Source organism: Borostomias antarcticus (genome assembly GCF_949987555.1).
Source record: "Borostomias antarcticus genome assembly, chromosome: 5".
Lineage (NCBI taxonomy): Eukaryota > Metazoa > Chordata > Actinopteri > Stomiiformes > Stomiidae > Borostomias > Borostomias antarcticus.
The window spans coordinates 14956360-14984007 of record NC_140238.1 but is presented as its reverse complement, the minus strand read 5'-3'; the positions used below and the strand labels follow the sequence as shown (position 1 = coordinate 14984007).

Genomic DNA, 27648 nt, shown 5'->3' with positions numbered 1-27648 from the left:
GACCCCACTGCCTCATGCATGCCATCATAGAAGCTCCAAGTAGCAGGGGTTTCCTCTCCCTGGTCAGTCCCAGAGCCAGTTGGTGGAGCTCTCAGCTCCTAAAACAAACAGTGGCATTAGATATCTGCAGCATCTAGAAGGCTATATTCATGTTATGTGAAACAAATTTACTGTGTATTTCTTTAAATTCTCCCATTCATTTGAGGCCTGTTTTGGACTTGCCTGACCCTCCAGGTTCATTTCTTAATGATGAAGCTGTTAAGAAATATGTCCGGGAAGATGGTTAAAATGTTTTGGTCAGAATGAGTGCTGTGTGGCTCCTCCAATCACTCCACATCTTACCAAGTAGGCCTACACATCATTTGTCAAGTCCTAGGAATGGGATACAATCACCCAATTGATCTTCTTTCAAGGAATCTTAAACATTAAGGTGTTTTTGGTTGTAGGCCAAATCAGTGAAATCTGCCAATGGAACAAGTGAAACTTTGCTTAATGTTTGGAAGAAGATGCATTTATCTAAAAACAAGTCACTTGGCCTATATCTCACTGAAATGTTGCTTGTTGGTTGAGTGTCTATATTACGTGTAAAAAGATGTGTAAAAGATGTATTTTGTGGTGAGTGGCAGGCTATTTATGGACTAAACCTTTGAAAATAAATAATACTTACTCCCAAGCTTCTTTAGTGCCGTTTCGTTTTTTTGTGGACAACTTTTCATTTTCCATTCTCAGTTTGATCAGCTGTTTAGTCTGAACAACAGTCCCGGTAAATATCCACCACTTTACATTACAATCAAATTAACATAATCTACCGTTTTCTGAACTGGAGAACGGAATTTGATGCAAAATACTGTACAATGCAAGTGTCGTATAATTTGTGAGGAACTTACATTTGTACGGCGCCTCTTCCATTTCGGACAATAAACACAGCTGCACATGTGAATCGAGCCTGCATCGGTGCAGACTCGCTACCGAGGGTGTTATAGGCCACTTCCACTCGACGCTAATTGGTTTCGGATGGCACTTAATATGGCTGGATTCGAAAAGGGCCATTCAGTGGAACGTTTCACAGTATAGTGGTGAACAAGGATTTATTTTTTCTAATTTTCTTTAAAACATATTCCATTATTTCTGTTTTAATTTTCAATTCACGATGGAATGGATACAGTAGAGTACATTGACATCCTTCACTAGTCTCACATATAGCCTACAAAACACATCAAATCATACTGTAGAAAAAAATAGTGCACAGTTGGCAGTTATAGCCTAAAAAGATGTAAAACATTCATAATTAATTTTTTCTTCATTCATACACACATTAGATTCATTTGTCCTTGAGCACCTGCCAGCACGTCATCTGGCCACCTCTCTTATGTGGCTCCTGTCAGCCTCAGTGTCCAGGCCCACTGGCACGGCATCTGACCATAGGAAAGCTGGGGCAGGAAAACCTTCAGTCCACTGGGCTTTGCAGGCTCCCATTTCAGTGGTTTGTGGCCAAGAAGCACCACCTTGTATGAAGAGGCAGAAGAAGGCATCGCACAAAGCAGTATGAAAATGACAGGTTTTACGTTGCTAAACAGCCAGTCTGTCCAGAGAACCAAACTCGCCTATCCTGTTTCCCTCATGTACAATGTGGTCATGCAGTGTTGTTAACACACACTTCCCCTCTGCTGGATAGATAGATCATATGCAGTATTAACACACTCTTCCCCTCTGCTGGATAGATAGATCATATGCAGTATTAACACACTCTTCCCCTCTCCCGATCAGAAGTCAAGCCGGATGTACTGCTTGGTTGACCGGTGTTTTTTTTAAAGTTTTTTTTTTAAAGCTCAACAAAAAAGACAGCATGTGAATGTGATAATGTATGAAACAGACATAGGAAAACAGCATCTTACCTCAGTCTTTCCTTGCACCACAACAGGCTCATTCAAAACCACGGTTCCATCCACGGGCCACTCAAGAAAAATGGCAAAAAAGGCCTTCTCCTGTGGTCTGCTCGTGTACCTGTAGAAAACCAAGCCAAAGCCTTGTCAATCCTGAGATCAGTTCTGACAGGGATGTAATACCATACTGTGAAATAGATGGTTTTATGAGTGGCTACTGGAAACAGTTTCCAACCACTACCATTTAGTACCACACGACCAGCATACCATTAGAGCAGTCACCACCACAAACACTACATGTGGAATAGTGGACCTAAAAAAGAACTAACAACGTGCATTCAAACTTCAACTATTGCTGGGACAGCAGCTTAATTGTTATGGATTTGGAAGCCGCTATAGACAGAGATCAATTAATGGACAATTCAAATGTGTTTTTTTTTTTTTTACTGCATATCTTCATGTATAGAGACACACCAGACACCAGCGGTGACATTTTCTTTCTGAGCCCTCCACGCAGTGGTGTTGTAAATAGCCTCTCCATTGACATTCAACCACTGCCCCATCTGCCTTAAGCGCTCCTCGAAGATCGGAGCAATCCGTCCATCATGTGTGGGTCCCACGTTCATCAGCAGGTTCCCCCCACAGGACACCGTCTCCACCAGGGTCTGAGGCACACACGCGCACACACGCGCACACACGCGCATGCACACACACACACACACACACACACACACACACACACACACAGAGGGAACAAAGTAGACAGCACATGTAGGCCAGGGTTTCCTGAGAGTAGAATAACACCATTGTTGCAACCACCTCACACTTCCTCTTATGTTTCTGTCGGTCAGAGAGAAACTATATCCTGTTCCCTACCCGCTTTATATGTCCTAAAACAATATATCTCGTAAAATAATCCAGCCGACATTCAAGTCTGGAACTAAGCAATAGCCATGCTTTTGTGGGGATGAAACTCTGAGACATAATTATATAATCAGATGCAATAGACTTTGCCAAATGACTTACAGTCTAACAGTTTATGCCAAGTTAGATTTTCATAAACATGTAATAAAAAAATGTGTGTCACGCAGAAAGATTTGTAAAGGGCTGTATTAAAAACCTACTACAGTACAGTACCTGCACAAGCTGCTCAATGGTGAGGTAATCTCTGAGTGGAGCATTTCGTCTGTAGCCCCAGGATTGGGTGTCTATGGTCATGCAGTTCTCCCATTTGTGTGTGATCAGGTGGCCAGGCTGGTAGCGATCATTACAGGTGTAGTAGCCACCATGCTTACAGATGCAGTCTCTACCCCATCTGTCGTTTGTCACCACGGTCTCTAGCACTGGGCTGTGGGGAACAAAAAGTCACACTTTTAAGTCACACTTTGACCGACGAAGGTCAGAGGACCGAAACGTTGCCATAATATGCAAGCTTAGCCAGTATGTGGGAACCTTCAATTTATGTATGCATACTTCTCTCCTTCGCATCTGACTACCAGCTTCAGGTGAGCAAAATGCTTTTTCATGAAGTCACATTTGCCATCATCATACTAGAGTTTGTTGTACCAAAGCAGGTGATTATAAAATTGTCATCTTAATGGCATGGTGGCTCAGTGTGTTACACCATCACCTCACAGCAAGAAGGTCCATTGGTTATCTCCTGGTTCACTCCACATAGAACCCCAAAATGAAAAACATGCATAAGAACAGATGCTCTTAAGTCCAGTCCCTGACCAGGACCTGGACTGAGCACTTGGTCCCTGGGGGCCACTGATGAGGCTGCCCACTGCCTCTGGCTGACCCTGGAGGAGGGCAGCTTGGAGGTAGAAAGGCAAGAAAGGCATAGTTCATCAGCGACTGCTCTGCCCTTGCATGTGTGTTGTGTCACAAAAGCTGTATAACTACAAATAAATGACTTTGAAAAGTCACCACATTTGAAGTGTTAAAAAGAAAGAAATGTTGCCATTACCTGTCATTGTACAGCCAGGCCAGGAAGCCGGTGCTGTTCCAGTAGGTGTCGGGAGCGTCCCCGTCCCCGTCCGACCACAGCAGCTCTGGCTTGTATTTGGTGACGATCTCATAAAGCTCCGGCAGGGTTTTGGAGGTGACGAAGCTGTTGGTGGTGAAGAGATTGGCAGCGTCCTGTTGCCAGAGTGGGTTAAACCACTCAAACTGAGAGTGGTACAGACCCAGGCGCAGGTCACTGTTGGCCCGGAGAGCACTGGCCATCTCCCCCACTAGGTCTCTCTTGGGTCCCACATCCACGGCATTCCAGTTCCACGAGTACTTGGAGCCCCATAGTGTGAAGCCTTAGATAAGACACACACACAATACAGATACTGTAGCTTATTGTCATAGCCTTCCTTAGATCCTTAGACATAGCAAGCCTAGTACTAGTGTACTTTGACCCCCCATATATACACACACAAACACACACACACACCATCAAAAGACAACAAAGTAACAGAAATTTACAGTAGATACAATATATACAGAAATCTTAATATACAAAGCAAATAAATAGTCTAAGTGGGCTATAGGCTATAATACTAGGTATGTTCCTAGCATGCCTAGATTGTGCAAGCATGTCAAGAGTCAACGTCACTGGCACATGACCACAACATTGCCAAATCTTGTGATTGGCGCACAAAAGGCAACTGAAGCCAACCATATAGCCTACCTTCGTGGTGTTTTGTAGTGAGGACGATGTATTTTGCCCCTGATGCGGCAAAGATATCAGTCCATTCTTTGGGATCAAAAAACTCAGCTGTAAACAGTGGTGCAAAGTCTTGATACTTGAATTCTGGAGGATAATTGTTCTGCATAAAATTAACGTAGGGAGTCATCTTCTTCTTCTGCCAAAACCACCTATGATGGTACAAACGAAAAACAACTTTGATGAAGCGTGTTTAAGTGCATTAGACTAGAGCCTACAAATCTCACAATATATGAACAAAAACTTACCAAAACCACTCACTGCCAAAGCTGGGAACAGAGAATACACCCCAGTGTATGAAGATGCCAAACTTCGCCTGATCATACCACTCAGGTAATGGGCGAGAATCAATCGATTCCCAGGTAGGCTGGTATTGGGATCTACAGAGGCTGGCCATCAGCAGCACGGCGACTGCAACAAGACTTGAGATGGCCATTGCAACAATAAAAAGCCGTAGGTTACGGGCACAGGTCTATATAGAGAGCAACCTGTCAGACTGATCTCACATGATGCGTCACGATAACATCACATGAAGAAAAGAAAAAAAATAGGCCTTACAAGTTATAAACACATGCGAGAACTCCGATTTGATGCCGTACAAACAAACCAGGAAGCGGAAGTCTCGATCTGGTATGTGTGTTCTCGCGTTGCTGCGCATAGCTTTTGCAGTCTGCACGTGGGTTTGAGAAATGTAGGCTGAATTTAATTAGTATTTACAAATGGAGGGTTTAATCGACTGTCACTGTCACATCGCTGCCGGAGACTTTGACACGGTAGGGTTTCGTATGCAATAGTATAGCTTCTATTTAGTTTACTGTGTGACATGCATGCAGCCTGTATGCCAGCGTTTTGACCAACATCGCTTCTTTTATCAGGACATTGAGGATGTGATTGATAATTCAAAAAAGGTTAGTCAAAAAAGCTTTGAGCCACACTTGCTGCCATATAACCTCTGGTGCTAGACATGCAGGGGCAACCCCACTTCTGTAGTGTACCCACATCACTAATGTAAAAACTGCTACCCACTTCTTTAGTCAGAGTGTACGTCTTTAATCACCACTACACCCTGTGTACGCGGATAATTCTACCTCGTTTCAGGCTGGGCTTTCTGCTCTTATAGCGGTAGCAGAACATGCTGGAGAATTTGAGAAGATCATTCAACTGTCCGAGAGGTAAACAAACACGGAGTCGTGACGGTGACACTAGCAACACTGTTAAGCATTGTAAAACAATGTATGATGTTGCATAGTAGTATTGAATCGTTCTTTCACTGAATGTTATCATTTCACAGGTTTCCTGGCTTCATTTTCCCTTGTTTGGGAGTCCATCCTGTACAAGGAATACCCGCAGATCAACAGAGGGGAGCTACACTCCAGGTTAGCCCTAAATAATCAACGTACCTGTGCTTATTTACAGCACTGAGTGGTGTCTAAAGTGATCATTTTCTGTCAATGCAGGACTTGGATGCTGCTCTGCCTCTCATAGAGAAATATAAAGACCGTCTTGTGGCTATTGGAGAGGTAGACCATAATGTAGACATCAATATGCTAATCATAATAGCCTATTGGAGGCCTGTGGTATAGATTGAGGAGCATTCATCAGTTTTATAATCGATCCTCATTGCATTGACCCTGACAGGTAGGCTTGGACTTCACCCCCAGATATGTCAGTAATGACACGGCTAAAGATGTGCAGAGACAGGTTCTCATTCGTCAAGCAGAGATTGCCAAACAGATGGACCTTCCCTTGTGAGTCACAAACACAACTTGTTCATTAAATCATATTTATCATTAATGTAAGTGTAGTTATGTGTAACCGAGTGAAATTATGGAGTAGTTGGTGAAACTCACTCCTCAAAGGAGCGCAGACAGTCCCCAACTGTTAGCGTGTCCGCCTTACAAGCAGGAGTTTGGGGGTGCAAATCCCACCCTAGGCAAGCCCTTAATATGGTTCGAACTGTTGAACACAACGCAGAGGAGAGAGTACAACGGTTACACATGCATGCACTTGCACTGGATGCATTCCCCTTACCTTCACTCCCCGAGTACAATTTATTTCAGACTAGGGTTGCAAATTTCAAGGAATTTCATTAATCAATAACTGTTAACCTTAACAAACAATAGTCAATTCATTGATAAGAATATCCCGCGCCGCACTGTGCTTTGGTCGCTTAATTTTTGTGTCTTCAGCTGTGTCCTTGAAATTTCCCAGCATCCCAATTTAGCATTCACTACGTGGTGTGGCGCCCTCATGTGTAGTCAGAGTTAATTAAATCATGATTACATTTTCACGCAACTGCTGTAACGTTTGCTTAAAAAAAAAGAAGTTAATTATGTTCCATTAACAAGCAATTAAACGAGTAACCAAATCTTGGTCGAGTAAATTCTTATCAGCAATTTATCGATAGTCGATTAACTGTTAACATCCCTATTTCAGACGTTTTGTCCGTTGTGTGTCTATTATAGAAATGTTCATTCAAGGTCAGCAGGTAGACCAACCATCCACCTCTTGAAGGAACAAGGTAATGGATGCCATCTCACCACTTCCCTGTACTGTAAATGTAGGCTACATATCATGCCAGTTCTGAATCATGGAGAATAATGTAATGCCTTGGAAATGTCACTAGGTGTTGAAAAAGCTCTGCTGCATGCTTTTGATGGAAAACCCTCAGTGGCTTTGGAGGGTGTGAGGGCTGGTTACTTCTTCTCTATACCTCCATCCATAATAAGAAGTGAACAGGTAAAAAAAAAAACATGGCCTATACAAAAGATACTTCTGCCCAATAAAATAATACAAATAAACACTGGTGAATCCTGGTGATTCTGAATACAACAGCACTAATCTCTAGTCTTTTTGTTTCTAATGCTTGTTTTCTTTTTCACAAGAAGCAGAAACTCATCAAACAGCTTCCATTAGAGAGCATATGTCTAGAAACTGATTCACCGGCCCTGGGTCCAGAAAAGCAGGTGAAACCATCAAACCCTCTCCCATGTATACCTTAGAGTTGTGGCAGAAGATGTACTCTTCTGCCACATACATGCATTGTGACAGATGGTAGTTTTCACTACAATCAATCACACATTTTTTTCTTTTTTTCTGTGTGTATTACACACAGGTCAGAAATGAGCCGAAGAATATCTCAGTATGTGCTGAGTACATCAGCAAGATCAAAGGAGTCCCCTTGGAGAAGGTGGTGGAAGTAACGACTCAGAACGCCCTCCGCCTGTTCCCCAAGCTGAAGACTGTCATCAGGGCCTGATCATCATCACCAACGCCACCATCATATCTGATCATATGACACAGTCTTCTGTTGTCATTGCTTGATTTTCTTGTTAAATTGGATGCCTGTCAGTAGAATTACAGCCTCATTCTCCAGGCTACTGACTGCTGTGCACATAAAGACAAGAGGAAGTGAGGGAGAACAGAGTGAAAATAGTATATTTTCTGCAGGTCTCTCTACAGTGTAGGTTATGTGTTGTGTTCTTTAAATTAAATTAAAGTAAAATATTTCTGACATTATTTAAATGACTCCTTGAGAAATTCTTCTACTTTTACCTGCCCTATATCTAGTTTACGCCCCAGATGTATGTGCTTTACTGAAATTACCCTTTTTACACCTTGTGTAGGCTATATAATTATTTTAAAACTATAGCACTCAACTACTAACTTTGACTTTTTCAGCTTTTCACTAGCAAGTACAGTATATTATGAAAGGAGATGGCGTGAGTAATGGCGATCAGGTCCATAGGCACAAAGGCCTGATATTGCCTATACAGTAAAATACAATTCTGGTACTGTAGCTTGCATCTCTGGAAATGGGTGTCAGTCTACCCCTGCCCCCCTTTTTTGTGTGAGGTGCACTGTTTTGCCTTTGTTTATTAAATGCGCTATATAAATAAAGTTTGATTTGATTTGAAGGCCTGGCCTCAGGCTATACCTCCATGGCCTCAGGCTGATCACAGCTCAGCTGGGGACCGCCTAGTGTAGGGCAAGGGTGAGCATGCTCAAACATGCCCAGAAAAACTACTACCGTCCGTCAGGCTAGAGTGGAGCAACGTTGACAACAGACAGAAAAACGGACCATTAGGATTTGCGAAAGCAACTAGGTGTGATAGGCCTGCGCGTTTTTAATTGGTCGGCTTTTCTTCTCCAGGACAAACTGAAAATTCGTCTCTCCTTCAACTCTTCCCTTCGAAGTTCGAACTGTTTGCGACGGTACATTTATAGTTCAAGGTTAATTGTGCGCCTGCTAGATAATGCAGATTTGCAAGATTTCAGAACTGAAAGAACTTCAATGAAACTAAAGGACTGCTCTTGTTATTACTTTCAAACAATTGCGGGTAAGTCTATGCCCTATAATTGCCACATGTTATGGGTTAACATCAGCCTATTCCCGGAATATTTCAATATTTTGTCTCGTTTTTACATTTTTAATAGTTTTTAAGCAAAATAGTAGAGTAGGCTATATATGGTAATAATAATCTGCAGTAGGCTATCATTCCATCATTGGCCTTAGCTAGACTATAATACATTTTATGAATTATACTGACGGTATTTTGTGGGCATATGTTAACGCTATGTATTCAAAGTAAAATGTAACTTATCTCTCTCTCTCAATGTAGACAGCCACTTTCGCCCAGAGCCGCTTAATCTCTAACTCAACATGCCCTTTCCTCGTATTGTTTGGGACTGCGCAGGTTAAGAACGCACAGCAGGATGACTGGCGATGCCATGGTGATGAGGGGCCTAACCTGGATGAAGCGGTTGGCAAGTATCAAAGCCCAGAGGACAATATACATGCAGCACTCTGCCACCATGTGCGGCACTTATACAGCTATGGTGAGGACTTGGCTAGGACCCCAAGGACGACACTCACCACCACAGGACTACCACAGGAGGATTCTACTCCACTGAAGCAGTGAACAATATATTTGTTGCTTGCATCATGGAGTAGTGAACACCTAGCCTCATAAGACCATCCTGATCTAGCAAGCTCACTTTCAGAGAAATTGAAAGTTCTCTCTCGCTCTCTCCCTCTCTCTACACTTAATCACATTGTTGTTTTCACAGGAGTTTGTCAATCAACAGAAAATTGTTTCCAAGCGCAACACCACCACCACCACAGTGTCTTCACACAAGTTCCCAGACATGGGGAAGGTTTGCCCGGGTGCTGAACACTTCTACGGAGGACAAGGGACCTGTTATGGGAGGATCTTCAGATGCCAAAGGGACTGGAGAGGCCAGCAGCTCTGTCATCAGACACGTTGGTTTAATCAGGACAACTCAAGCAAAAAGAATGACTCCAAGCAACACAAACAAGTGGTACTTCCTCTTATTTCTTCTTGTATTGCTGAAATTTAATCAATTGGTAGCCTGCATTCTCTTTTAATGATGTTCATTGAATTAATCACTTATTGATACCTTTTTTCTAGCTCAGTGAGAGGGCACGGGAACAGAAAGTGCCAGTTACACGTTTAGGGAGGCTGGTCAACTTTGGAGGTAATGTAGCCTGCATGTACAGTAGTATATTTGCTACTTCCTGTTTTATCTTGATCTGTGAGGTGTGGTGGGAAATACTCAACAGGCCATGAATGAATTGAAAGACGTTTTGTATTGTTGCTCTTATTTATTCTGGTCTAAACTACCCTTCATAATGATATTTAACTTGCGTCATGGGAACACCAAGGCATATCAGCCAGCTTGTAGCAGGAGTGGACAGGGTGTTGGCTTAGGCTACTTTTCCACTGGAATGGAATAACCAAGCATCAATAGCAGAGAATATTTCCCCAGAGAGCCCGGCTGCTTGGCAGCTGTCCGTAACACTTCCAAATGCTGTTTTGCCTTCAGAACCCTGAGGCTTAGAATTGTATTGACCATTTCATGGAATGCTCATATTCAAAACAATTATACAGTACCACAGTTTACAGTGCAGTTTACTCGGACAAAGAAGTCATTGCCCTAATGACCAAAAGTTCCATTGAAAAGGTCAATGAAAGTCGATTGATAATCAGCAATTATAGCCCATTTAAATAAAATAAATAAAAAGAAGTTATGCCAACGTACCTTTAACTCTCATTTATTTCCTCATACAAACTCAAGGGCTATGAAAGCTGCCACCAGATGTAAGAAATACCTCAGGCTTCGTCACTGATTGTCGTAACCAGTCTTATCATATTTCTAAACCTGAGCGAGGTTTGCTTCTTTGCTGTTACCGGATTTAGCAGTCTGATAAAACGAGGCCTTGACTGTTTGACTTGCTGTAGAGGTTGTTTATTTATTACCAGCTATTAGGAATGTATTTAATTATCCAGGCTCTGAAGAGTACTAAAATATTTTTTGATTTGTCACGCTCCTACTGTATTACATCCCACAGGGTTGGCAGTAAGGCTTGGCATTGGAGCAATAGCTGAAGTGGCCAAGAAGAGCATGAGATTGGATCAAAGAAGTGGTAAGTATGGAGGGTTAAGTGTGTGGGATATTCAAGATCTCTTTATTGACATGTATATGGTTCACACATACTAGGAATTTGACTAGGGTTAATGCAAACGCTGTTGTAGATGACATAGGACAGGGTACAGGACAGTGTAAAAGACATGACACTACAAAGCAGTACAAAAAACAGTGCAACAAAGTGCAGTGCAATGTACAAATTACGATATACTGTAAAAAAAATAATAAAAAAAATAAAAAAAAATACTATATGAACAGGGTGTGGTGAGTAAGACCAAAACACCGGGGCAGCCATCATGGCGCCTGCGCAGTTGTTGACACTGATGTTATTTTACTGATGATGATGGTGTCATATTGCATTGGGTTTTTTGGTTGTTTTTTTAAGGGGATAAGAAAGCCATTCTGGACCAAAACCCTTTCCTCTCAGAAGCTAATGCTGAGCGAATCGTGAGCACACTGTGCAAAGTGCGCGGCGCCGCCCTCAAGCTGGGTCAGATGCTCAGCATTCAAGGTGAAGGATTACCACAAATGTACAATGATCAGAAACCTTTGATGCATTGTGTAGCACATCACCATCCACTTCTCAAACTAAAACTACAGTAGATAAATATGGGCTCCAAAACCAGTAGGGAAATGTCAACACCTAAAATAAGCCCTTGGTCAGCTGATCACAATGACTGTCATAACTTACATTCTGTGGTAAAGGCAGTCAGTCCTACATTTGCCCATAGCCAATGGACGGCTCAAGAGATCAACTGTTTTAAATCTGTTGTTTACCACCTCACAAAATGTATACTCCTGCTCTTTGTTTTATGGCTGGAGGTACTGTAGCCTAATCTCTCTCTCTCTCTCTCTCTCTCTCTCTCTCTCTCTCTCTCTCTCCTCTGTCTTTTTCAGATGACGCTTTCATCAATCCTCAGTTGGCCAAAATCTTTGAACGTGTCCGGCAGAGCGCAGACTTCATGCCTACCAAGCAAACGATGGTTGTGTATTAATTTTAAAAAGTTCTATTAAGTACATTATCTGAAGAGAAGAATTCTGCAGAGCGTAAAAATAACTAAATTTCTTTTTTGTCACCCTACAGAAAACCATTAGCAGCGACCTGGGCCCTTACTGGAAGGACAAGCTGGAGTTCTTTGAGGAGAAGCCGTTTGCTGCTGCGTCTATCGGACAGGTGCACCTGGCCAAGATGACGGACGGCAGAGAGGTTGCCATGAAGATCCAGGTGAGGAAGCGAGTTTGTGGTTTGGTAGGAGGAACAGATATATACAGTACATTTTTAAATAGATGTATAGTTTGCATTATTGTTTTCTTTCAGTATCCTGGAGTCGCTAAGAGTATCAACAGTGATATTAATAACTTGATGACAGCCCTGAGTATGAGCAATTTGCTACCTGAAGGTAAGCTATACTTACAGTACACAGCAGGTAACAAGATTGAAAAGAGTCCAGCTGTGATTTTCTTATGTCCCAAATCAAATCTAGGTACTAGACCTTTGTTATTCCCTCTCATGGCAGGTCTGTTTCCTGAGCACTTGATTGAGGTCATGAGCCGTGAGCTGGCATTAGAGTGTGATTATATAAGAGAGGCCAACTGTGCCAAGAAGTTCAAGTGAGTTGGACAAACATTTCCTTTTCTGTATTTTTTGTCACTCTGTCTTTGTGCTAGCTCCATATACTTTCTTTTCATCTCAATTGTTTTTTAACATTTCAGTAACAAACTTGAGAATGATGAGGTGGGAGAAACATGGTTATTTGCTCACAGCAGCAACAGCCTTGATTGTTTATCTCACAGAGAGCTGTTGAAAGACCATCCTTTCTTCTATGTGCCTGATGTGGTGGATGAGCTGAGCAGCCAGCATGTCCTCACCACCATCCTGGTGCCTGGATTCCCCCTGGACCAGGCCACAGATCTCTCCCAGGAGCTCAGGAACGAGGTACCTCCTCCCCACCAGCAGTACTTTAATACCTCTACTATGCCCAGACATGTCCTGGAAATTATTTATCGATGTGCTAGATACTGAAGTACCCCAAATCATTTCCTTGATGTCAGGACAGGAAATAGTAAAACATTTAATGTCTAATGTCTCCTGTGACCTCTAGATCTGTGAGCACATCCTGGTCCTATGCTTGAGAGAGCTCTTCGAGTTCAGGTATATGCAGACTGATCCAAACTGGTCCAACTTCTTCTTTGATCCACAAAGCCACAGGGTAGGTTTGCTTTCGTCATATAGTATTCCATGTTCTCTCATAGAATTTTTCCTCTCTGTATGATTTTTAAAAATATTTTTTGATTTTCCATTTTATATTTCTCCCCTCCTCTGTCATTTTTCAGGTTGCACTGCTGGATTTTGGTGCCACACGTGGCTTCGATCAGAGTTTCACTGATATCTACATTGAGGTAAGCCAGCTTGCAGAAATGCTTACAGAAAAAAACTATGCTGAACCATTTTACCTCAACTGTTTATTGATAGACATGCATGAGTCATTGAAACCTCCAACAAATTACTCTTCATCATCAGGTCATCAAGGCAGCAGCGGAGCAAAACAGAGAGGGTGTTCTACAGAAATCAAGAGACTTGAAGTTCCTCACAGGCTACGAGACAAAGGTTGGGCATAATAGACTTTATCGGTTATAGAAATAGCAATAATGATGAAACCTTAGTGATTAAGGACAATCTTGTGACAATCGTAGGCCATGGAGAATGCCCACGTCGATGCAGTGATGATCCTGGGTGAGGCCTTCTCATCTAAGGAACCCTTTGACTTTGGATCCCAGAGCACAACGGAGCGCATCCACAGCCTCATCCCTGTGATGCTGAGGGAGCGTCTCACCCCACCCCCAGAGGAGACCTACTCCCTCCATCGCAAGATGGGGGGTTCCTTCCTCATCTGCTCACGGCTTCAGGCCAAGATCACCTGCAATAAGAGTTTCCAGGAGACCTACACAAAGTACTGGAAGGATCGCTCCAGGGAGCCGTCCCAGTGAGCCCCCTGGTATACCTGAGCCGAACAGAGAGTATATCAAAAGAAGAAAAGTGTCGAGAGAATTTGATTCATTGCTGTATTATGCACTTAATGGCAGTATGAATGTATTGCGCAACTTTGTGTGTGTGTGTGTGTGATGGTCTCCAAGATAAAGTATCTACTATTTAAAGGCATGATGCCTAAAATGTAAAGTCCTACTAAGTCAGAATGTTCCTGTTTTAAATTACAATCATTAAATGTGGCACATTGCCTTTTAACTGCTGCTGGTGTGTTTGATGATTAATAATTTGCAGCTGTTAAAAATTGACTTGCAGCCTTAACAGGTTTTGTAGGATTTGTGCCCAGAGTACTAAAGAGAACAAGGCTGTCAATTTCATAAAAATATTTATTGATGTTTCACCAGGCCTGGGGGTTGACCTTGCCTCACTATCTTACTGGAAAAGCCAATATTGATTGAAACTGGAGCTTTCCCACAGAGGTTCACAAACGTGACACCAGGAACAGGAAGTCACTGTGTCATCAACAACATAGCCTAGACGATGAGTTATTTCTTCTCACCAGTATTCATTTTTCCAGCTTTAAATACCAGACTTTGTTTGTTTGTTTGTTTGAATGGGCCAGCAACAACTAATCCAAAGTCCTCACTCCCAGAAGGATTTCAGTCAGTGAGATCTTGGCACTGTATGCAGTAAACCATGTCCTCTGAATATTGCTCTACTTGGATGGTGATGTTGGAGAAGCCAAACTCAGACCGGAGGACTTTTGTTGCCTCCATTAGGACTACCTGTGGATTTGCATCGTTGTCTGGGAACAAACACAAACAATTAGGGATTTGTTTACAGAGAGTCATCACTGCATGGTAGGCATCACTGCTGGTTCAAGATATATCTCTACACATCCAGTAGAGAGGAGATAGCAGAGTTGAGCACAGTACATTAGTGTGTGAACCCACCTATGGCCATGTGGACTGAGAGCAGTGAGTGACTCATGGTGAGGGCCCATATGTGAAGGTTGTGTGTGGCCTTGACCCCTCTCAGTAACAGAAGTGTTTCTCTCACAGTGTTGAAGTCAACATCTTTAGGGATCCCTGTAGAATGAAGTCAAATATGGTAATGAACACACTAACTAAAGTGACAAACTAGATAATGAAGCATCTACGCTATAAGCTGGCCAATGAAACATGATTTACCCTCCATAAGTATTCTGAATACATCTTTCAGGATTGTGAGAGTTGTTCCCAGTACCAAAACAGAAAAGAAGAAGGTGCAGATAGGATCTGCTATCTTAAAAGCAGGCTGTGGGGTATAGTGAATTAAAGAACATACAGGTTAAAAAAAAAAAAAAAAAAAACACTCAGGAAAAAGGCCATACGTCATTCATAGTGTGATATATACAAATATTTAATCATGTTTGTGGATTCAGATTGCAGCCTATTACATCTATGATGCCCATACTCACCCAAAAGTGAATGATGATAGCTGCCAGCAGGACCCCAGCACTCTGCAGCAGGTCCCCCAGCACATGGATGAAGGCTGCCCTCACGCTCGTGTTGCCATGGCCAATGTGAGGGCCGTGAGAGTGACTGTGTCCCAGGTCCGCTCCCTGCTGGTGGGTCCGGTGGTAGGAGAGACTGTGACCACGGCCGTGAGAAGAGGACTGGTGGAGAATCAGCACCATTCTTTGCAAACAAACCAATGTTTTTAGAAACAGTCGATGGTGATATGTTCACCAAGTCACTTGTATCTTCATCAATAACCTCTTTGAAGATGGAGCAGAGTAGCCTAACACAGTCAAGGTCCTTGTTTACTCACAAGACATTGACGCCCACTGCACAACCTGAGGTGATGAGCATTATGTGGCTGTGGATCTCATAGTCATCGTTGAGGATTCTCTGTACAGCGATAAACACCAGTACTCCGGTTACAGCCCAGATGGACAGCACTGACAGTAGGGCACCCAGGATCTCTGTGGGCAATACAACATAAGAAAGGTGGCCTCAGATGGATGATGTGTCCCTGTGGCTGTCATAGGAGTGGGAGTAGAAGAATGTCCCACCTGAGCGGTGCCATCCGAAATTCATGGTTTTGGTGGGAGGCCTGGATGAGACCCACAAAGAGAACAGGCTGACCATAATGCTGCCAAAGTCTGTGAGGAGATGTGCTGCGTCTGTCATTATAGCCAGACTGTGTGAAGCATAGCCACCTGCGAGGCAGAGAGACAGAAATTTCACAACATCAGAAGAAGTGTGACTGTCTAGGTAGATGATTAGATAGCCTACAGTATATTGAGAATCTTACCAATCACCTCTCCAACCATGAAGACTAAGCTGACAATGCAGGCGATTATGAGCTTTTTTTTGGCAAACTGCTTTTCACGACTTTCCGTCCATGATATTCTGTCATTCTCATGGCAATGATCAGTAGGCTGCCATACGTCTTCAGGGCCAGGTGCATCTCCGACATCCTCTCTTGAATTTGGAAGGAAAGGAGCCAATGAATGATCTGAGGGCATGGCCTCTTATTCACTTCTCAAGTGGTTGTATTATATCCCTGTCCATAATGCATAAGCACGCCACTACCACACCACTTAAGGCCTACGCCACGACCATCTCTCCACATTCACTGTTCTAGTACATTTTTGTTGAAGGTAGTCATGCAGGCTTGAGAGTTCCATGATAAGTGCTGTTTGTCAACAATATAAGGGTGGGTAGTCTTATATTCTATCAAATATAGGCATTATAAACCCATAATACAATAATCAACACTGACCTAGGAAATTAACTGTATTTGACAGGAATTTATGTTTTTCCAGATAAATGAGAGAAAGGTAAAGGAGTCCTCTTTTCCCATGACCACAAAAGTAAAATTTCTGCCTAAACTAAATCTATGTTTACAGGACTACATTTATTTTTTAGGTAAATTACAAAATTGCATTCTGACTGGTGGTATAGGGCAGACACCTGGTTCATACCTCAGGACATCTGATGAAGATAACAGTGAGCATTCTCAAGTTATGGGCTTTTTTTTGTCACCTTTCCCCTATTCAGACTCGCCTAATTTGACTCTTTTTCAGATATAGGGGTAGGTCTAAAGAATAACCCCAAAAAACAAATTTTGCTCCAAAATAAAAGTTCACAATTAATGGCCGGGTTTCCCGAACGAGTTAAGAAGCACTTAACTCCAAAGTACTTCTTAACTCCGATGCAAATGTTGCAAAGGGTTCCTTAAGAAGGTTCTTTATCGGGAAACCCGGCCAATTTAATTATTGGGAGACATATGGGATCTGAAAAAAACACAAGTTTTGCTCTGGTAGGGGTCCCTCAAAATCTGAGGGCCCCTCCTGTTAGACTACTAGCCATGGAATTAATTACATACCGCAGGAGTGCCAGTGAATCCATAGAAAGAAAGGACCGTGTTTAATTTGAAGCATCAAATTCGAATAGCTTAAAATCTAATAACCTAGTACCAGAAAAAATTAATTAAACTAATTTGAAACTGATCTCTTAAGTGCATTGATCTTCTTAAGTGAAATATATCCTGCTTCTTTCACTCATGTGTGACATTTGCCTCCACCTGGAGACGCACCACCTGGGCTGCTCCCACATTACCTGATGCACCAGATGGTTTGTTACAAAATGTGAGCTCTGCTCGCGAGATCAGTTGTCTCACGCGGCTAGTTCCCCCAGTCCATCTATGAAATAGACCCTTTTCCCAGTAGCCATTTTGATGTCATTGCGGTGTAAACACAGGTGTTAATTAACAACATCAATTCCCTATTCCTTTTAGGTGGGCCAAGCATAGACATAAGCTGAATCCCAAATCACCCTCTGGCCCTTCCAGCTGACGTCATTAAAGTGCTCAGGCCTCAGGCCACAAGTGCGAGGGGCCGCAAGGGTGGTTTGCGCACTCAGATTGGGATTCAGCTAACGTGTATGCTGGTTTACTAGAATGGCTGTGACACACTAAATGAAACAGGACCTTATTGAGCTGCCAATCGCTCAATCTGACGCACTTGTTCCCACTGTGACAAGGTAGCTTCCTGCCTATTATCCACGGTATAGCCACCTAGAAAGTTTATTTAGAGGCTGACATTTTACAAAATTGTTGTTTCCATGCGGAGCTCAACTCAAATATGTGTCTACATATCTGCTCACGAGCACCCCCCACAGTATAGCCACTTAAACTGAAGTGCTTTCGCATCTCACCCCCTCCCCATCTCCTCTGCTCTCCAGCTCATCTATCTGCTGTCCACGTACCGTGGGGTCTACTGAGCTCTGGGAAGCCCTGCTTAGGGACTCATCTGCCAAACCCAGTCTCCTGCTTGGATACACTACCTCAGTTCATTCATTAATTCAGTCATTCATTCATTTATTATTGTCAACCTTTAATTCTGTTCATTAGCCTATACCAGTAAACTAGATTTCCAATCGTTTATGTAGGCCTAGTCTTTGAACTCATAGGCTAGGCCTACTGTAAATGAGCACGTGTTTAGGTAGCCTAATAGCTGAGGCTGGTTCAGTATGATAGGCTTCTTTTGGATAGGTCAGTCTGTGAATTATTATCCACACTTCCGACAACTAGCTGACTGTTACCTGTTAATTGTACAAGGCATACATAAGTAAGATCTTGATCTAGATCTTGTTGAGCTGATCATGGCCCATGGCCCAATCCCAATACTGTCCCTTAGTCCTAGCCCTAGATTTGGAGTGCCCTCGACTGGGTAGTGTTCAGAGCGGAGCCACAAGGGATAGGAGATGAAATATTTTCCTAAGAAATGAGACACCACTCGTCTTCAAACAGAATTTTATTAGTTGCCTAATTTTTTGTGGAGTAAATGGGATGTTACAGTATGATTAGGCTAGGCCTACTATTATTATAGTGACAAATCTGACCAAATTTCAGGACAAAACAAGACAGATTAATCAATTGTACAGCCAGGAAGCATGTTTACACATCGGTAGTTTCATTTAGAACGGCAAAGACATTTGGCTGGTGCCAGGACTCTGTGGTACATAACAAATCTTGCAAAGTTATCTTATAGTTAACTTTGATAATCTAAGTTTCAAAGTTATCTCTTTGTAGCTGAAACCAGCTGCTGCCCCGAGTTTCTCCGCCATCTGTAATTTCTCAGGACTCCCTGCAGTAACTAGGAGGATGGCACCACCCAAACGGACCAGTTGGACTGCTGCAGTTCCAACTCCACTAGCTCCAGCATGCACCAACACCACATCTCCTTGCTTGACTTGAGCTGTAAAAGACAAGACAGAACACTACCTTAGTCAGATCTTCCTTCTCAGCACAGCAGGGGTTTATCTAACTTGATATACGTAGCTTTTATACCTATGAGGTGCAGGAGCTGAAACACAGTGAGCCAAGCCTCTGGGATTGCAGCAGCATGACAGAGGGTGAGGTGAGAGGGGACAGGTATGAGAAGCTCCACTGGAACAGTAACATACTCTGCGTACCCTCCTCCGGAAAGGAGGGCCATGACAGGGTCGCCTGGCTTCCAGCCATTATTATTATTATTATTATTATTATTATTATTATTATTATTATTATTATTATTATTATTATTATTATTATTATTGTCAGCTGAGGTCTGGGGACCTTCCTCAAAAGCAGACTTTGAATTCCTATCTCATCCATGTTCCACAGCTTGTGTTGTTCAGCGTCTGAAGCATGTTTTCATGAACATCAAAGAATTTTTGAACACTTTTACTTTATTGAGTAAATAACTCACTGCCCGGGCAGGGCTGGTGGCCTGTGGGGTGCGGACAGAGAGGCATGGATTCCTCTTCATGAATGCTAGGAACCAGTCTTCTCCACCAACTTTTTTGGCATCACTAAATGGATATTACCCATTCTTGTAGCCAGGTCATAGACCAGGTCAACAGACCATTATGTTAGATGTTAGAGAGAGCTCTCTGTGTGTGTGGCATATCATCTTCAAAAGTTGCAAAGAAAACAGCTGTTTTCCCAGATGAATATGGCCTAGCCTCTTCACCAGCTGGTTATGGTGCCGATGAAGGGTTTTTGGTGGTATGCCAAATTTCTGAGACACTTCCCTCAAAAATCCTACTCTTAGACTTCTTTATTCATTTGTGTCAATTGTGACATCCTGGCCTTTCCAATGATATCTCATGTGTTAGGCTGGGATAATGAAAAAAACATTTTCCTGTTGAGACAAAATGCCTGCTCCAGCAAAAAACACTCAAAAGAGAAACGTTAAGTCAAATATTGTTTAGCTATTGGTTTTTAAACTATGATAATTATATATTTTCTTGTTTGCTAACATGCCCGGAGTGATACGGTTAAGTCAGCGACCAACTAAACTTTTTAGAAAAAATAATTGACCATAATTTTTGAATCTCCTCTATAATGGACACTGGTATGATTTTAATGTCATTAATGGGGTTCAATTCTGAACAATGTGTTCTTTGGTTCCATTCAAATTTTCTCCAAAAAAACATTGTGTTATTTTGTGGTCTAATAAACATGTCGAATGTATTTCCAACCTTATAATTTCATGTAATTGTAATGTAATGATTGTAATACAAAATAAGTACTGTACACATGTAAACCTGTTGTCCCCCATCCATTATGCATGTTCCCTTGTGGTATCAAGCCCCCTGCCTCTCGCCAGGCATTTTTATACAGAGATCCCACTATACTGTCCTATAGAAGACCCCTCAATTTTCTGGCTTTGTATGTTTATAATGAACCAAAGAAAGGCGGCATAATGTGTGATTTTATATACCATGCCGGCAATCTGGATTCAAGAGCCATGACCTTTATACGCAACATGCGCTAGTTGTTAAACAAGTCCATGAATCTGTATGGTCAAAAGTCCTATAATGAATGTTGAAATACAGACATATCTAGCGCTACTAATGTCACATCATGTGTATCAATGATTGGCCAAAGTAAGCTCTCTACAAACCATGGTAGAGTGAATAAGAGTACAATAATGTCTCCATCTAGTGGGCAAATAAGTCCATGCACCTGTTTGGTCAAAAGTCCTATAATGAATGTTGAAATACAGATATATCTAGCACTACTAAACACCTCAAACTCTACTCTCTGCGGATGTAGAAAGTACATGGTTTCCCGATTAAACTTGTCTGAGACTATACTGAGACACCAAGCATAGTTTTTGATGTAAAAATCTAAACGTACTTGTCAATGGAAAAATGCATTGCAAAGCCCCTTTTGTGGTGGGTTCTGGTACTACGGGGGGACTGACTGACTCACTCACTCACTGACGGACGGACAGACGACGTGACATCGGCCAAACTAAAACTAAACCCTTCGGCTGTCGCTGGGTGTCCCCCGGGGGACAACTAGTTGTTTCATTGAACCCCTTCAATGTCTTTCCATGTTGTTGTATGAGACAGAACCAAGGCAGAGAGGATTTTGTTGAAAATAGTTGAGGGAGGTTCAGATTTGGACTTGTCGAATGAGGAAAATGGTGAGAATGAGGTTGCGCCTGTTGAAGAAGAGATTGGAAGCTCAGAAGAAGAGGCAGGAGGCTCATCAGATGAGTTGACAGACACAGATGAACAGGAAAGACATCATCCTCTGTGGGCCAGGACTAGCATGTATGTTGTATTTAGTTCCAGGATGGCCATACTGTTTATTCGTTCTGTTATTACCTTGTTCCTTACATTCTTTCTTTTTTTGGTGTTCATGTAGATTCAAACCGGTGCTACCTGGGTCTCCTGACTGTCAAGATGACCGTACCACCCACATTCCCCAGCACATTGATGGCCAGGTCTTTAATGACTTGGCAAAATTCACAAACCAGAGAGAACTGCAGACACGCACGATGTTCCTCTGCATAACCAAAAAGAGAAACTGCTTCCTGGAGTATCACTAAGAAGGAAATGAAAGAGAGCAAAAGAAAATAGAGGTTGTACAAATACGTAATTTACAATAGAATAACGTTCGATGACAGTACAGATGAACAGAGCGGAAAAGAGTACAAGCTGCCAATGAAAATATACCAAATGCAAGATGTTCCTCTGTGTAATAAAAAAAATTACAAAAAAACTGTTTCCTGGATTATCACTAAAATAAATGAAAGTAAGTAAAGAAATGAAAGTGAGCAAAAGAAAATCTTAGGAGTTAAATAAGTTATTACCGTTCAATACACTCTTTGTGCGTGGCTGGCCAGCCGTGCAGCTAGAATAGCAAAGGTCAAATAATGTGCATAAAGGGTTTATAGAGGGGTCCACAGCCCCCGACCAGCTCTGACCCAAGCGGGCGGAGTCTCACCACCACACCACTATCCATGCCATGAACTCCACAACTCAGCCCCTGAGCAGGCTAGAGACACACGGTTTTCACCAGTGGGTGTATGGAGATTGCCCGGAAGTAACTGCACTACACCCGAACCGCTCTGACATGAGGGGGCGGAGTCTCACCACCACACCACGGACCCCACGGCCAATGGGCCTAGGATATAGACAATTAACTACCGGTGGAATGGTGGTGGAGCATCCATCGGGGACCCGCTGTAGGTCCGCTAGCCTTGTGTTATATTCCACCGGAGGTCCGCCAACTTGTCCATCGGGGACACGCTGTTGGTCTGCTAGCCTTGTGTTATCTGGGTTTATCCCTTACCTTTTTCCAGAAACAGAAGTTGAATCAATTGCAGCAAAATAGCTAATGTTACAGTTATCATCAGTGTAACTGCTTTAGCCACTGACCGCTGCTAGTTGTTGTGAGCTCATGAGCTAACTGGCTATCTCGCTCTTATAGTGCAGGATTAGCATTGGAACTGATGTGTCAAGGCGACAAGACCTATCTTAATTTATCAGACATCATTTCATGTCATTTCAATTCACAGTTATTTCAGTGGCATGACTAGCTTCCGTCCTAACAGTCCTGAACAGAAACAAGCCAGCCACGCACATAAGCCAGGCTGGACCTGGCCTGGTTCTACACTGTACAGTTTTTCACAGTAAATGATCCTGTTGTCCACTACAGTGGACAGGCTGTAAAATTAAAATTAAAACTATTTTTTGGAAATTCTAAATTGTGAGATGTTTATTTAACTCTAAAGAGGAATTAAATCACAAAAAAACTAAAATTGGAAGATGTTTTTCCTCGGGTCTCAGGAGGATATTACAAAACAAGTATTTCTTATTTTACGTTGAGACTAATCAATCACCCTCATATGACTCTTATATTAACAGGCTTATTTTGTACTGTCAAAATATTGCATCAACTTACCTCAAAACCACTTCTTTTAATTTCCTCCCACCAGGCCACCAAAGAGGAGGCCACTACCATCTAAGAAAAGAGCTGAAAAGAAAGTTTGCAGACGACACCACCCTCATCGGTCTTATCCCTGAGGGCGACGAGTCCGCCTACAGGTGGGAGATCAACCATCTGCCTGTGCGGACAAAACAACCTGGAGCTCGACGCTCTCAAGGCAGTGGCACACACACACACACACACACACACACACACACACACACACACACACACACACACACACACACACACACACAAACACTCCATCACATTAAATGACCCCCCAGCAGGGACGCAACAATCCACTTCCCAGAGCTTTAGGCTTATGTGCGTGGCTGGCTTGTTTCTGTTCAGGACTGGTAGGACGGAAGCTAGTCATGCCAATGAAATAGCTGTGAATTGAAATGACATGAAATGATGTCTGATAAATTAAGATAGGTCTTGTCGCCTGGACACATCAGTTCCAATGCTTCCAATGCTAATCCAGCACAATAAGAGCGGGATAGCCAGTTAGCTCATGAGCTCACAACAACTAGCAGCAGCTTCCATAACATTAATGGTAGCGGTTAGTGGCTAAAGCAGTTACACTGATGATCCCTGTAACATTAGCTATTTTGCTGCAAATGGTTCAACTTCTGTTTCTGGACAAAGGTAAGGGATAAAAAGATTGGGGTGAAAGGATGAACATGTGGAGGTTTGGGGTATAGTCCCATAAAGTCATCCCCACCGGGGCCCTGAACCCCAGTCTCCCGGGTGGGAGTCCTATGCTCTGAGGGTTGGTTTTGGTGTCCTTCTTCCAGTCCCTAGTGTGGGTTGGGGTTAGAATAAGGGTTTGGGTTGGGATAGGATCTGACCTATAAGGGAAGGAGTGTGGGTTAGGGTTAGAATAAGGGTTGGGATTGGGACAGGATCTGACCTATAAGGCAAGGGGTAAAGGTCGGAGTGAAAGGATGAACATGTGGAGGTTTGGGGTATAGTCCCATAAAGTCATCCCCACCGGGGCCTTGAGAGTCCTATGCTCTCACCACTACTCTACTTGTGCAGTGATCGGCGGGTTGGTTTTGGTGTCCTTCTTCCAGTCCCTAGTGAGGTTTGGGGTATAGTCCCATAAAGTCATCCCCACCCGGGCCTTGAACCCCGGTCTCCCGGGTGGGAGTCCTATGCTCTCACCACTACTCTACTTGTGCAGTGGAGATTGTCGGTTTTGGTGTCCTTCTTTGAGTCGCTAGTATGGGTTGCAGTTAGAATAAGGGTTGGGGTTGCAGGCCCATAGCCAGCCTTGTGGAGGGCGGGGTTCTTTTTTCCCAAAAAAAAGTGGACCATATAATTTCGATTTGTTGACGGGACGGGGGGGGGGGGCAGACAGAGCTGGTTCAGTGCAATACTCTCGGATACTGTAGGTCAGTCTGTGAATTATTATCCACACTTGCATCTCTGTTCACTGCTCAAAACTGTATTTGGATTATGAATATGTATGAAATGGATCGGCCAGTTTTAATAAAATCCCCCAAATTTACTTGATCATACACAGATACAATACATTATACAGTACCAAATCCAAGTGCAACAAAAAGTTAGGAGAAAATAAAGTTACACTGACATTTGACAACATAGCCAGGTTAGCCAACACAGCGTATAGTTGAATCCATATTTTAAAACAGATAAAATGTAATTTAAGCACAATCATAGAAGACTTGCATATGGATGCTCAGTCATTGTGATTTTCTCAGTATCCACCCATTCAAAAAATGTTTATAGGTCTTGTGCAGTAAGTCTTTAGAAACTGAACTTAAACATACACATTGTAACAATGCCTGTGGATAAAGACAATTCATTTATTTGGCAGTTTCATATTTCTATTTGTAAGCCATGACTGCAGTAACCTTCTATGGCACTCAGAAAGTAGAGTTGCAGTCCAAATAAACCTTTTATGTCACCGTGTGTTGTGGCAGAAGCTTAAAAGGCATTTAAAGTGCATACAGATTTACAATTGAAGAGACACATTATAGGAACATACTCATTGGTCTATTCTTGTTCAACAGGCAGGCTTACTTGTCATTCTCATATCTACTAAATAATATGTGTAACACATGTACAAAAATACACATTTTACTGTAGATCAGAGATTATGCTCTTCAGATTTGGCAATATTAAAAGAATGGCACAAATCAAAAGAAATTAATGATTTCTGTAAGAAATACCCCTAAGAAGATATGTTGCTATACATTCACATAATTCCTATAAATTCAATCTTTGGGACAGAGAGCAGCATTTCAACTCCAGACACCGATTTAAAAAGCAGCTGAAGCTGATAGCCATACTGGAGTACCGACAAGTACAGACCACCACTCTCTCTTATTCCTCAGCTGTGTGTGCAGACAGGTTGGCTGCAGGGTTGTCCTGCTCAGGCTCATTGGTGTAATCTGTAGTAAGGGGCTGGATCACAATGGGTGCATTTTCACCTGTAACCGGGAAACAGAGAAATTAGTTGCTCTATGCAGGACCTCATAACATCCCAAGTGAATTTCATTAGTAAGCAGTATGAGCTTAATTGGAAACTGCAAAAAGAGGGCAGAAGCAAATTAGACTAGGTTGAGTTATAAACCTGCAAAATATAAGTTATGTTATTATTAAGCTGCAAAATAAAAAGGTTCAGGGTGACAAACGTTGTTAGTACATGATAGCCTACATATGCACAGGAAGAGTCAGCTGACACCAAGTTTCACCTGAGATATCAATGGCTGCACTAGGGCTCGGCTGAATGATTATTACCTTGACATCATCTGTGAAACAAAACAAAACATTAAGAGCAATCCTTAAGTCTCCTGTGCACTCTATCCTTCTAGTTTAACAGTCAAGTCTCACAGTACCCCTGTCCCTCTGGACCCATCTCACTCACCCATATCCTGCTCAGCTCTGATCTGGGCCTCAAGATCTTCCGGGTCAATGTAGCCACCATCCACTTCATCATCCGGGGGACTACATTTCCCACAGCAGCAGAAGCAGCAACAGCAGCAGCAGCAGCAGGTGACGATCCCACAGCAAACCATGAGAGTCTGAGAGGTGGAGAGCAGAGTGTGAATGTATATATCAGTTACAGAGTTTGCTTTTTAATCCAAATCTCTCTTTCAAAACATCTCTTTAAGGTCGATAAAGTTACACAGTGTTGTCTGCTTTGATGTTTTGATTAATTGTAAAGCTCCCCACCTTGAACCACCACTTGGATGTGAGGAAGTAGTATTTGACACCCTCGTCTCCAAACTGCTCAGACACATAGAGACCCATTGAGCCATACTCATCATAGATCTTCCGCTTAGTGTCATTGTTGAGGATGGAGTTGGCATTGTTGATCTCCTTGAACTTTTCAACAGCTTCAGGATTATCTGGGTTCTTGTCAGGATGATACCTTAGCGCAAGTTTCCTGTAAGGGGGAAAAGCAAATATTTTTTTAAACCTTGACTGATTATCAACCACCAAGAACTACACATCATAGAGAAATGTATAACAGAGATACCTATATGCCTTCTTTATCTCCTCTGGTGTTGCTCCTTTCTCCAGGCCCAAAAGATTGTATAAACTGTCCCCCGCAGTGGACATCTTACGCTGGGACCTGTTAGGCTGAGGCTCTGCCATGTTTTAAATTGCTGCAAGATAAAAAAGCAGACATACATGGCTGTGGAAAGACAACACCAACTGCTACTACATGACAGGTAGGGTACATGGCGTTTGGCAACGTTATAGGCTTCAGCAATCATCAGACATGATGAGGCATAAGCTACAGACACACCCACCTTTGACCTACCCACCCCCAAACACACAAAAACTCCAATCCCCACCTCGCTCAAATCGCGTTCTTTTTGTGTCTTTGCGTCGTGTTTTTACAGGCTTAAGACAATTTTTTCCAATAGTAGCCGAATTTTTAAGGTGTATCGTTGATCAGGTTTAGGAATGCAGGAAGTCAATTTGCATTAGGCTACACACTTACGAAATTTAGGTTCCTCGCAGGGCATACAATCTTAAACCTAAAGGCAGTTTGCTATTATTCGCTGTAATCTTGATCTGAAGTTGGGCATTATTTGTCCAGAATAAGGTACAAACTCTGAGAAACTCCCTCCACAACAAAAGTTGCCGGCGCTGACTCCAGGAAGTAGAACGTTTTCATATTGGCAGGCAGCCTTCCGGGTTTCTCGTCACAGCCATGGCCACAGCCCACGGGTTCCCTCTACACGAAATTTGATGTTTGGAGGTCGCTCCAACAGAAGTTTCAGCAATGTAGCCATGGATGTATTAATATAATTAATGTAGCCGACATTCAACAATAGGCGTACGTACATGCATATATAAAACAACTAGCG

The 27648-nt window shown here is 42.6% G+C and overlaps 5 protein-coding genes across 8 annotated transcripts; 2 read left to right on the top strand and 3 right to left on the bottom strand.

Annotated features, from left to right (window-relative positions):
* Window positions 1-898: 898 nt before the first annotated feature.
* fuca2 (alpha-L-fucosidase 2) lies at window positions 899-5203 on the bottom strand. Its single transcript, XM_084438109.1, has 7 exons — window positions 4848-5203; window positions 4564-4751; window positions 3853-4192; window positions 3021-3231; window positions 2358-2548; window positions 1896-2004; window positions 899-1505 (listed from the first exon to the last, which is right to left on the bottom strand). The coding sequence occupies exons 1-7, from the start codon at window positions 5033-5035 to the stop codon at window positions 1368-1370; spliced, it is 1365 nt and encodes a 454-aa protein (XP_084294235.1). The 5' UTR covers window positions 5036-5203; the 3' UTR covers window positions 899-1367.
* An 82-nt stretch (window positions 5204-5285) lies between these two features.
* On the top strand, window positions 5286-8481 carry LOC311308993 (putative deoxyribonuclease TATDN3). 3 transcript variants are annotated; one of them, XM_084438113.1, is made up of 10 exons: window positions 5286-5372; window positions 5475-5507; window positions 5698-5771; window positions 5891-5975; window positions 6057-6119; window positions 6238-6347; window positions 7065-7120; window positions 7226-7338; window positions 7491-7565; window positions 7715-8481. In XM_084438113.1, the coding sequence occupies exons 1-10, from the start codon at window positions 5319-5321 to the stop codon at window positions 7856-7858; spliced, it is 807 nt and encodes a 268-aa protein (XP_084294239.1). In that variant the 5' UTR covers window positions 5286-5318; the 3' UTR covers window positions 7859-8481. The 3 variants fall into 3 exon arrangements, with proteins under 3 accessions (XP_084294239.1, XP_084294238.1, XP_084294237.1); XM_084438112.1 differs by having other exon boundaries at window positions 7488-7565; XM_084438111.1 differs by having other exon boundaries at window positions 7485-7565.
* Window positions 8482-8653: 172 nt separating this feature from the next.
* Window positions 8654-14257, top strand: coq8ab (coenzyme Q8A-b). Its single transcript, XM_084437907.1, has 15 exons — window positions 8654-8939; window positions 9297-9438; window positions 9670-9921; window positions 10032-10098; window positions 10973-11047; window positions 11435-11560; window positions 11947-12032; window positions 12134-12274; window positions 12368-12449; window positions 12567-12660; window positions 12844-12985; window positions 13152-13259; window positions 13384-13449; window positions 13571-13657; window positions 13744-14257. The coding sequence occupies exons 2-15, from the start codon at window positions 9316-9318 to the stop codon at window positions 14035-14037; spliced, it is 1743 nt and encodes a 580-aa protein (XP_084294033.1). The 5' UTR covers window positions 8654-8939; window positions 9297-9315; the 3' UTR covers window positions 14038-14257.
* A 437-nt stretch (window positions 14258-14694) lies between these two features.
* On the bottom strand, window positions 14695-16547 carry LOC311309614 (proton-coupled zinc antiporter SLC30A2-like; the record flags this gene model as incomplete). The annotated part of the gene is made up of 7 exons (XM_084438945.1): window positions 14695-14840; window positions 14989-15123; window positions 15226-15331; window positions 15495-15714; window positions 15848-16001; window positions 16092-16238; window positions 16334-16547. The coding sequence occupies 7 exons, from the start codon at window positions 16545-16547 to the stop codon at window positions 14695-14697; spliced, it is 1122 nt and encodes a 373-aa protein (XP_084295071.1).
* Window positions 16548-24912: 8365 nt separating this feature from the next.
* On the bottom strand, window positions 24913-27426 carry LOC311308868 (dnaJ homolog subfamily C member 5-like). Of its 2 annotated transcripts, XM_084437941.1 has the most exons (6): window positions 27279-27426; window positions 26808-26937; window positions 26501-26714; window positions 26193-26349; window positions 26020-26076; window positions 24913-25755 (listed from the first exon to the last, which is right to left on the bottom strand). In XM_084437941.1, the coding sequence occupies exons 2-6, from the start codon at window positions 26924-26926 to the stop codon at window positions 25649-25651; spliced, it is 654 nt and encodes a 217-aa protein (XP_084294067.1). In that variant the 5' UTR covers window positions 26927-26937; window positions 27279-27426; the 3' UTR covers window positions 24913-25648. The 2 variants fall into 2 exon arrangements, with proteins under 2 accessions (XP_084294067.1, XP_084294068.1); XM_084437942.1 differs by lacking the exon at window positions 26020-26076.
* Between the last annotated feature and the right edge of the window lie 222 nt (window positions 27427-27648).